This window comes from Saccoglossus kowalevskii, chromosome 8 (genome assembly GCF_978046115.1).
Source record: "Saccoglossus kowalevskii chromosome 8, keSacKowa6.1, whole genome shotgun sequence".
Taxonomy (NCBI): Eukaryota; Metazoa; Hemichordata; class Enteropneusta; family Harrimaniidae; genus Saccoglossus; species Saccoglossus kowalevskii.
This window is the reverse complement of record NC_140648.1, coordinates 920,334-932,528: the sequence shown is the minus strand read 5'-3', so window position 1 is coordinate 932,528 and position 12,195 is coordinate 920,334. Positions and strand designations below refer to the sequence as shown.

The 12,195-nt window shown below is 39.7% G+C and overlaps 1 protein-coding gene across 1 annotated transcript; it reads right to left on the bottom strand.

The window, feature by feature from the left end:
• Positions 1–7,835: 7,835 nt before the first annotated feature.
• Positions 7,836–11,138, bottom strand: LOC100375844 (uncharacterized). Its single transcript, XM_078014221.2, has 4 exons — positions 10,862–11,138; positions 10,255–10,387; positions 9,446–9,566; positions 7,836–9,334 (listed from the first exon to the last, which is right to left on the bottom strand). The coding sequence occupies exons 1-4, from the start codon at positions 11,082–11,084 to the stop codon at positions 8,915–8,917; spliced, it is 897 nt and encodes a 298-aa protein (XP_077870347.1). The 5' UTR covers positions 11,085–11,138; the 3' UTR covers positions 7,836–8,914.
• Positions 11,139–12,195: the final 1,057 nt, after the last annotated feature.

Sequence of the window (12,195 nt, the reverse complement as noted above, 5' to 3'; positions counted from 1 at the left end):
TACAAAACTTTTTTGAAAAAAATAAACAAAATATTCCTAACAACTGTTATATTAACCCACATTTAAATTCAACTTGTGACTGAAAACACACGCATACACAACGATTCCAACCAATAGTACAATACTTGAAGGACGGTTATGTAATAGTCGCACCTCATTCATAGTAAACTGCACGTGGCTTAAATTCACAAATCATCTGTTGTCATTACGTATAGAAAGAACACTTACGCAGTAAAGGCATTGCTGAGAACAAAGAAAATAGTAAATGGGTAGAGCATGGAGGTAGAAAAGAGCTCTCTTTTCTACCTCCATGGGTAGAGTTAGGAACTAAGAAAGAATACGTTTCTAGTAAATGCTGAACGAAAACCCTCCGCTGACGAAGATGAGCGGACTGTGCTTAATATTATCCCAATGGATCGTATTTCTATGAAAGATTGGTATTTTTGTCCTGATTTGGAGGAATCTGAAAAACGCGTTTCACAACTTGTCTCTTATTTAGTTTTACGCTGCATTAAAGATGGCGACCCCCATATAGTAAATATCGTATTTATTTATTATCACGTGTGCGCCAGCTGACTGTGGACTCAGCCGTCACTGTAGAGAACGAACAGCAGTATTATTTATGCGACGAGGCATAAATGAACGTGAAAGCTAATGTTAAAGAAGTCCATGTTTAACATCGAATTACGGCGGCCGAACGTTTCTGAACATTTCAAGCTTTGTGGCATCTGTAAATTTCACTCGAATTGAACATCGGATAAAAAAATCGTCACCCGCTCACACCTAGTACTCTAGTACGTCCATGCTGTTACATAACTTGTAAACTGCTAGTGTAATTCAGACCTCGCACTCTGGCTAAGACAACTGCTTCAGTCGAGGTACAGCGTCTGGAATTGATGAGGAGATGGAGTTCTTTCTCAACTATTGAAACACTTGGCTGGTAGAGCTTCAAACGACCGAGCTATTCTGGATTACAGTGGAGGTTCTTTGTAAATGGACATATTGGAATGGTCATTTCAATGCCACGTGGTCACATGCAATGACTTAGTCTAGGGCAAATGACAAAACGTACAATAAACCTATTGTATTTATGTGAATGGTAACTTGATGATTTTTTTTTTGGTTAACAAAATAATCCACACTTTCTCGTGATTTGTCTAATACTTTGTAAGTCGCCCAGTTTTGAGGAGGGAATAAATATTTTTGAATGGTGAAATCGTGACATCGTGTTGTTTTCGCAAATTGGTATTGACGTTTTTCCGATCACTCCTCTGTGTATTTGTGACGTCATAACACGTTTTCTTAATAATTGAAAATCGGAAATTGAAAACAAAAGCCAACACAATTTTTTGGACAAATTTGCATCTATCTGATAACCTCGTCCGTCCTAAGGGTATGTTTCAAAATATGGACATTTAAAATATAAAATCCATAGTAATCGCAAATAACCTCTGAATGCCCTGGTTCTGAAATATGATAGCAGTATCTATCCCCTCTGCTGACCCAGCGTACGTTAACTAATCTGTTTGTAGTTAGAATTAAATAAACATACACCTTGAATGATGTCAACGTGTACTTACGAGCCGACTCTCTTACGCTGGCGGAACATACAACAGGATAAACATGTTTTTGGGATTGTAAAATGTGCCCTTTCCGCGGTTAATGAACTTTTAGTCTACAGTTCCTTACAATGTCCTTAATCGTATTGTTGGTGTTAAATGGTCTGGGTGGACACTTGAAATCGTCAATTTTGTGGGGACATCCGCTGTCCTTTTGTCAGGGCGACTAAACCAGACAGTGATTACATTCGCTGTCGCACGTAGAGCGTGTATCAACATAAAATTATTGTATAGATGTACACTGGCAATAAAAATGATGTCGACGGTAGTCATCCAACAAACGTGGTAAATCGGCGACTGTCACACGTCAACAGTTTTTCTGTTCAGCTATATGTGATCGATTTAATATGTACCACGTCTAATTCGTACAAGACAGCCCTCTTGTACAAAGTTGTGTGTTTGTTTTCAATCTAACGCTAATCATGAGGTAAAATACCCCCCCTTCTACTAAACGACATTTTCTACAATAACTACCTGCCGTCGGGGAAAGAGCCCCAACATTATTGTTTATTTAAATCACATCTGCAAAAAATATTAGTAGTCGGCTTGCTATATTCGTCTCTTCATTGCAAGTTTTTACACGAAACTAGAGCGGGCTTGGGTAAAAAGTGACTATGTTATGTTTTTCGGATTTGAAATATATTTCTGCCCCTCTCGTACCAACATCTATTTGTTTGAACAAACGCTTGACTGATAAGAGCAGGTCTTTTTTGTTGTATTTGGGGTCCAAAAAGATCACGGTTACTTAGTTTTTAGTTACCGTGACGAAATGGACCCCGGCCTTGAAGGCCACATTGGGGTGTTTTTACTAAGGTCTAAGTGGTGTGTTTTGTCACAGACTACGAGTGTTGAAGTACTTTGCACTGCATTACCACCCATTAAACAGTTGCGCTTTTCATTTATTCCAACATGTTGTAAACGCGATAAAAAAAAATAAAACAGCGTGCGCGTACACCAACCTTACTTAATTACATCATGGAGGTCCATACTTACATCTAGATAATCACAATGCAATTAACACATTATGAATCTATTGTAAGGCTGTGTCCACAGACAAATTTTATCAAAACAAACTAAGGCGCATTTGATTGAGATGAGAGATCGTCACGTGTATGTAAATATGACATGTCATAGTATAGTAATAATAAGTATTGAAATAGATAAGATATAATAATAAGTATTGAAATAGATAAGATATAATAATAAGTATTGAAATAGATAAGATATAATAATAAGTATTGAAATAGATAAGATATAATAATAAGTATTGAAATAGATAAGATATAATAATAAGTATTGAAATAGATAAGATATAATAATAAGTATTGAAATAGATAAGATATAATAATGTCGCTGGTATTTATTTCGGCATTGTAAATAAATAAAAAAAAAACTGACCGAAAATGGATGTGGTATCGGAATGTATTGTTTAAATATTTGACAATCACATTCACGCATTGTCTGTTCTGACTTGTGTGTAACTGTTGGTAGTACGCATAGAATATGCTACATAACCTATAATCCATATTTGGGACTACGTGCCGTAGTCGGCTTCCTGTCATAATGACATTATAGCAACGTAATGCGCAATCCCAGTGGAAATCAGGCACGCTCGATCACAATCATCTGCGTACCCAGACCTCACATAAAGTTACATTCGTTATGGAATTAAACTCGCTCAGTGGCTCTGGCCTCCCTATCCATTGAGTGGGTCCTAGGTGCTATTTGTACTGAGCTCGGGGTTAGTAAATTACTAGTACGTCAATGCTCCAGTGTATCAACGGATACCACTGACCCAGTATAACAATGGATACTACCGACCCAGTATAACAATGGATACCACTGACTCAGTATAGCAATGGATACCACTGGCTCAGTATAGCAATGGATACCACTGGCTCAGTATAACAATGGATACCACTGACCCAGTATAACAATGGATACCACTGGCTCAGTATAACAATGGATACCACTGACCCAGTATAACAATGGATACCACTGACCCAGTATAACAATGGATACCACTGGCTCAGTATAACAATGGATACTACTGGCTCAGTATAGCAATGGATACCACTGGCTCAGTATAGCAATGGATACCACTGGCTCAGTATAGCAATGGATACCACTGGCTCAGTATAGCAATGGATACCACTGGCTCAGTATAGCAATGGATACCACTGGCTCAGTATAACAATGGATACCACTGACCCAGTATAACAATGGATATCACTGACTCAGTATAACAATGGATACCACTGACCCAGTATAGCAATGAATACCACTGACCCAGTATAACAATGGATACCACGGACCCAGTATAGCAATGGATACCACTGGCTCAGTATAGCAATGGATACCACTGACCCAGTATAGCAATGGATACCACTGACCCAGTATAGCAATGGATACCACTGACCCAGTATAACAATGGATACCACGGACCCAGTATAGCAATGGATACCACTGGCTCAGTATAGCAATGGATACCACTGACCCAGTATAGCAATGGATACCACTGGCTCAGTGTAGCAATGGATACCACTGACTCAGTATAGCAATGGATACCACTGGCTCAGTATAGCGATGGATACCACTGACTCAGTATAGCAATGGATACCACCGACCCAGTATAGCAATGGATACCACTGACCCAGTATAACAATGGATACCACTGACCCAGTATAGCAATGGATACCACTGGCTCAGTATAGCAATGGATACTACTGACCCAGTATAGCAATGGATACCACTGGCTCAGTATAGCAATGGATACCACTGACTCAGTATAACAATGGATACCACTGACCCAGTATAGCAATGGATACCACTGGCTCAGTATAGCAATGGATACCACTGACTCAGTATAGCAATGGATACCACTGACCCAGTATAGCAATGGATACCACTGGCTCAGTATAGCAATGGATACCACTGACCCAGTATAGCAATGGATACCACTGACTCAGTATAACAATGGATACCACTGACTCAGTATAACAATGGATACCACTCACTCAGTATAGCAATGGATACCACTGACCCAGTATAACAATGGATACCACTGACCCAGTATAGCAATGGATACCACTGGCTCAGTATAGCAATGGATACCACTGACCCAGTATAACAATGGATATCACCGACCCAGTATAACAATGGATACCACCGACCCAGTATAGCAATGGATACCACTGACCCAGTATAACAATGGATACCACTGACCCAGTATAGCAATGGATACCACTGACTCAGTATAACAATGGATACCACTGACCAGTATAGCAATGGATACCACTGGCTCAGTATAGCAATGGATACTACTGACCCAGTATAGCAATGGATACCACTGGCTCAGTATAGCAATGGATACCACTGACTCAGTATAACAATGGATACCACTGACCCAGTATAGCAATGGATACCACTGGCTCAGTATAGCAATGGATACCACTGACTCAGTATAGCAATGGATACCACTGACCCAGTATAGCAATGGATACCACTGGCTCAGTATAGCAATGGATACCACTGACCCAGTATAGCAATGGATACCACTGACTCAGTATAACAATGGATACCACTGACTCAGTATAACAATGGATACCACTCACTCAGTATAGCAATGGATACCACTGACTCAGTATAGCAATGGATACCACTGGCTCAGTATAGCAATGGATACCACTGACCCATTATAGCAATGGATACCACTGACCCAGTATAACAATAGATATCACCGACCCAGTATAACAATGGATACCACCGACCCAGTATAGCAATGGATACCACTGACCCAGTATAACAATGGATACCACTGACCCAGTATAGCAATGGATACCACTGACTCAGTATAACAATGGATACCACTGACCAGTATAGCAATGGATACCACTGACCCAGTATAGCAATGGATACCACTGACTCAGTATAGCAATGGATACCACTGACCCAGTATAGCAATGGATACCACTGACTCAGTATAACAATGGATACCACTGACCCAGTATAGCAATGGATACCACTGGCTCAGTATAGCAATGGATACCACTGACTCAGTATAGCAATGGATACCACTGGCTCAGTATAGCAATGGATACCACTGACCCAGTATAACAATGGATACCACTGACCCAGTATAGCAATGGATACCACTGACTCAGTATAACAATGGATACCACTGACTCAGTATAGCAATGGATACCACTGACTCAGTATAGCAATGGATACCACTGACCCAGTATAGCAATGGATACCGCTGGCTCAGTATAGCAATGGATACCACTAACTCAGTATAACAATGGATACCACTGACCCAGTATAGCAATGGATACCACTGGCTCAGTATAGCAATGGATACCACTGACCCAGTATAACAATGGATACCACTGACCCAGTATAACAATGGATACCACTGACCCAGTATAGCAATGGATACCACTGACCCAGTATAACAATGGATACCACGGACCCAGTATAGCAATGGATACCACTGGCTCAGTATAGCAATGGATACCACTGACCCAGTATAGCAATGGATACCACTGGCTCAGTATAGCAATGGATACCACTGACTCAGTATAGCAATGGATATCACTGACCCAGTATAGCAATGGATACCACTGACCCAGTATAACAATGGATACCACGGACCCAGTATAGCAATGGATACCACTGACTCAGTATAACAATGGATACCACTGGCTCAGTATAGCAATGGATACCACTGACCCAGTATAGCAATGGATACCACTGGCTCAGTATAGCAATGGATACCACTGACCCAGTATAACAATGGATACCACCGACCCAGTATAACAATGGATACCACCGACCCAGTATAGCAATGGATACCACTGACCCAGTATAACAATGGATACCACTGACCCAGTATAGCAATGGATACCACTGGCTCAGTATAACAATGGATACCACTGGCCCAGTATAACAATGGATACCACTGACCCAGTATAACAATGGATACCACTGGCTCAGTATAGCAATGGATACCACTGGCTCAGTATAACAATGGATACCACTGACCCAGTATAACAATGGATACCACTGTCTCAGTATAGCAATGGATACCACTGGCTCAGTATAACAATGGATACCACTGGCCCAGTATAACAATGGATACCACTGACTCAGTATAACAATGGATACCACTGGCCCAGTATAGCAATGGATACCACCGACCCAGTATAGCAATGGTTACCACCGATCCAGTATAGCAATGGATACCACTGACCCAGTATAGCAATGGATACCACTGGCTCAGTATAGCAATGGATACCACCGACCCAGTATAACAATGGATACCACTGACTCAGTATAGCAATGGATACCACCGACCCAGTATAGCAATGGATACCACCGATCCAGTATAGCAATGGATACCACTGACTCAGTATAACAATGGATACCACTGACTCAGTATAGCAATGGATACCACTGACCCAGTATAGGAATGGATACCATTGACCCAGTATAGCAATGGATACCACTGGCTCAGTATAGCAATGGATACCACTGACCCAGTATAACAATGGATACCACTGGCTCAGTATAACAATGGATACCACTGACCCAGTATAACAATGGATACCACTGGCTCAGTATAACAATGGATACTACTGACCCAGTATAACAATGGATACCACTGGCTCAGTATAACAATGGATACAATTCTGCCCAGCGAGTGAGGTTACTGCTAAACACGTGTTTTTTTTATTTTCGAGTCAATGGGCGACTCAGTAGATCAAGTCAGTGGGCAGGCACATTCACCTCTCACACATTTTTTTTCTTTTTCAACACATTTTTTGATGCAGATTATGGTAGTGCTCTTAGTTATTCACAATATACAAGTACCTACATGGTGCCATGATACACCCCCGGAAAACTAAATAGTCACCATCTGGCGGAAATTAATTCTTTATCTGTTTCATGAAAATTCGATTGATTACACAACTGTGTCTATTTCTTTTCGTAAAACGTGATAGAAGTTGGTTCTATGACGTCACTGGACATTAGACGCTGTTGGTAACATGAATACACGAAATGCCCGAGTGATTTTGTCTGTACGCATACGTGATATATGTCACAATTCATTCATCCTTATCAAAGACACGGGTAAATGTTCTTACTGTTTTTGTAATTTACCCCTTCATGTTATTGGCAGTCAATTTATTGTAAATCATCCAAACCACATGGTAGTGAAGTATGAACATTTATTTTAGTTGCTGGAATTAAAAATTACTCCTTTAAGGTAGAAGGCAACTCATAAATAAATACCCGAAAATGTATACACATTGCAATAAATTGTACTCCAGAGCAATATAGGGATATTGACTTTGAAAAGTCTGGGTCACCATTTTCGAGGAACCGATGCTTGTATTTTCGTGGTTTTCATTTTGTATTTTACGCTTTTACAATAGGTTCCTATGGCAGGTTTATCATGCCTTATCATAAATTGTAGGCTAGTAAAATCACATATTGACAATGATACTGGTACTTCTTGTTGTGCTGAATTATTTCAAAAATCTTTGTTTTAAAAAGTGCCGAAAAATGCATTGTACCTTAATACTGTGTTCTATTGAATTTTGAAAAGTTTATCAAAAACCGTCACTGTAACACACAAAGATTGCCTCAACAATAGTTCCTATACATAATAAACCAAAGAACACTGCAATGGATACCACCGTCAATGAACACGGTCATGTTTCCACCTTAATGGCATGCTTTTTGATAACTGATACAAACTCTTAACTCGGAGTGCATGCGCAGCTTGACACAATTGTTTCCATCGCGGGCATGGGGATACATCGAATACCGTAATACACATACTGTATTCATTCGCGCCAATCACTAACTCGGTCAATTCACTTGTCTTTGCCCATGTATACCACACAGACCATCCGATATCACATTCTTCGTTTCTGTCCCAGCTTTGTAAATCACGGGACCATTACGTGCCAGTCTAGTACATTGCAGTTCTTTGTAGACAATATAGCTCAATACATGATTTGGACGCAATTGGTGAATCATGAATTCTTCCATAAATAAGTGTTTTATAATAGCAAATATAACTTGCAAAATATGTTCTATAACATTCTGGCATAAATAAATTAACATAAAAATCCATACAATAAAGTAATTATAATTACAAATGAGTCATTAGCACGAGTCTCATTCATAGAAAACAAGCGTTTTCGAAAATTCAGCAACCATATTCTGTCTCAATAAAAAGGTTACTCTAACATAGAATTGTTCACTGTTACTAGTCACATGTCTAATCACCACGCCATACTCGCATCTGCCCCATTCGTCTCGCAATACTTGTGAGCGAGAATGGGCATAGCTACGAGAAAATAAGAAACGACGGAGAGGGCGCCACAACCTGTCAAAGTCGAGACACATACGAAAAATGAAGTCCAGTATTCCCACGAAGTCTTCTTGTCTCGACGTGTGATGCACCAGAATGCAACCTGTGTGTACACAATCCAACACATTATAAAAGTGATAATACAAGCGACGACTACCCAGTAAACTCCTTGCTCAGCCATGCTGTTAATTCTCGACATATCGTTAATCAATTTCTCTATGCCTGTATATATATCTCCAGACTGGAAATACAACTGCTTGATAGACAGGACATCTTCTAAGTGATCCTCGTGTATTACCTTGCAGAACGCCGGCCCGATGGAAATATGCAGCTTGGGAGAAAAAACGATTGACAGATTGAATGATTCGTTGATTCATTGGTGATTATTGGCCGATCGAGCGAGAGATAGACTCTTGTTAAACACAAAGATATTTTTACTTACCATTTTCTCTTGCACCACTATTACAATAACAACATTCTCTCCACACTTTGCTGATTTTTCCAGTTCTATCCTGAATGTGTTAGTCATCCTGGCCACCGCGACATCTTTACGTTGATATAAGCTGGAAAAAAACACCAATTTACTCATCCATGAAATAGAGCAGAGTGACTGTGTCAAAGTACGTGTACTGACTAGTAGAAACTGACGACTCGTATGCGAAATAGACATTACACGTAATTCTTAATACATCGAGGTACTTTATAGGGACGAACTGTTACTATGAACTGAGGTATCGGGGTTATTTTTATTACATTATAAAAATTACTAGCAGAAAGTTTAAGGATGTTGTGTTTGTATGTGTAGTGCGTACCGTACATCTTATTGGGTGAGATCATCGTTAATAGCTCCACCGTTATGACTGATATTTCACTGGAACTTAACAATGAACTGATTGTAGATCACTATTTGGACACCACTGATGAATTCTTCCATAAAATAGGTGTTTTATATAGCAATTTTCAATAAAAGTATTTTATATTCTTGGTATTGATAAATTAATTCCAAGTTGCAATACAGTACAGTACACGAAGAAAATGTTGGGCTAGTTCGAACATGGGTCCTAAAATACATAGAAAACAACCCTGTCGCCGTTTTCGGAAATCAACCAACAACCGTATACTTATATATGACAAGTTTAATCAGCTATCATCCAAACACATACATGGCATTGTAACTCTAAAGTAATCCCACCACCTCGCCCACACCATGCGACTGTCTGAAGCCGTAGGGTGCGAACCATGCAGACTTACGGATCAGTTTTATTCCAAGGTAATTCGTTTAACAATAGTATAGTCATCATAAATCTAGTAGTACAGTTGTCGTCGTTGCAGGGACATGGCGTGGATTGCTGGAAACTGGACAGCTGATTCTCAAGAAGTTGAACTGAAAAACGGAAACAAGTTCATACGAGAATTAGCAAGAGAAATCGATTAACCGAGTTGGTGATGTATGGATCTGTGTCAAACTGAGCATCAAGATCCGTCAAGTAGTATATTCATTATACTTTAACGTAGCTCTTCTTTTGTTTTATTGAATGCAAAAATATGAGCAAGATAGACTCGATGTTGCTTTTGTTTTCTTGTTATTTCTCTGCGATATTTTTTAAATTTCATATTGGTTTCCACGACAGTCCTTGACGATAATACATGTATTCCTAAATTCCTCATTGATTCGGAAGATGCACGAACCACTTCCTCTTTCTTTGCTTTTACATATGAAATAAGGTACTGGTTATAATAATGGTAATGGAACCACGAGTTGCAATTGGAACCATTCCGTAGTTTTATATATAGCGGGGCGCGTTTAAACAACTTGAGAGGGACTAACTAGTGTCCCATGAATCGCATTTATTATTACCTTGGTAGGCGGACAGGACATCATCTTGGTTGCATATTCGACCCGGCACTTTCATACACGCACTGACGTTCCCGTTACAGTACGTAAATTCTTGAATCATCATGTCGTCGTCAGTAGCCACGTTTCTTATCACGATACCGTCACACTCGAAGAGCAACGCACAGAACGACAAATAACATATGGGAATGAAGCTGTACATTATTGTTGATGATTCCAATGACATCTCCACTGCTGGTGATGCCGGGAATATTGTTAAGTCTACGTGTGGTAGCCCAGTTATTTAATGGACCGCCGCTGTACACACCTACCTACTCAATTATGTGAACTCCTGTATTGCATGTCAATATCACTAAATCCCTCGCTCTATTCTTTTGTTGTATTTGTTTGTTGAAATGTGCAATCAATACAGGTTACTCAGGACTCGTGTTGATACTTGTTTTTAGGATGTTTGTCCTACGGCATATATGGTTCCAGGTAACTTTTGACACTCATATATTTACGTAATTACAGAGGTTTTAGATTAAATGTGGTCAGTTTGTACACCAATCGCTGAAAATATCAGACGGTGCGATAGTTTAGTGTAAATTTAACGCAGGCATAGTTGGTATGTGTTTGGCCCCAGTCCTTCTGACGTTTGACCTCGGCTGGAGTTATTCTCTATCGACTTATCCCGCACCTGTAACTATACCCGTCTAACGAGAACAATGCATAGTGTGGAGTGACACCTGTATAGCTTTAGGGCAAACTTGCCTGTTTTTTTTATGTGGAAATGCATGCTGTTCTCAGTAGCGGAATTTTTTTAAATTGAGAGGAAAGATCACGTTGAACTTCTGTTTATATTGGATTTAAATTTAAATCCGAAAATATTGAACAGATATTAAGTCTCGTCCCGGGGCTATTACAACAGCGCCGACAATGGCTATATGTCTTGGTTCTTTCGGCCTCGCACCACAATTGCCTCTCCACACTCGGAGTGGCAGTGCAGTGCGGAAACTTGAAACGAGAGGATTTTTCACACTTCCAGAATCCTGCGCTAACAATTTAGAGGGATAAAAACTGTCACGAAAGGTTTCTGTTGCTTTTCTTGAATACAACAATAAAAATATTATAGTATATCCGGGAAAAACACTGAACGGACCATATTTTAGCCCCATTTCAATTATTTGTCATTAGTGTCTGTCGTTAAATATAAGAAATGTGAAATATGCCACGCTCTATATGATAAACGAGGAAAAGGGGTTGTAAGAGTATTAAATTACGTATGAGTAATCCTTAATTGCCTATGGGTAAGCATGCAACTCCTCAGATCTTACAGGATGGTTGGGTCTATGATT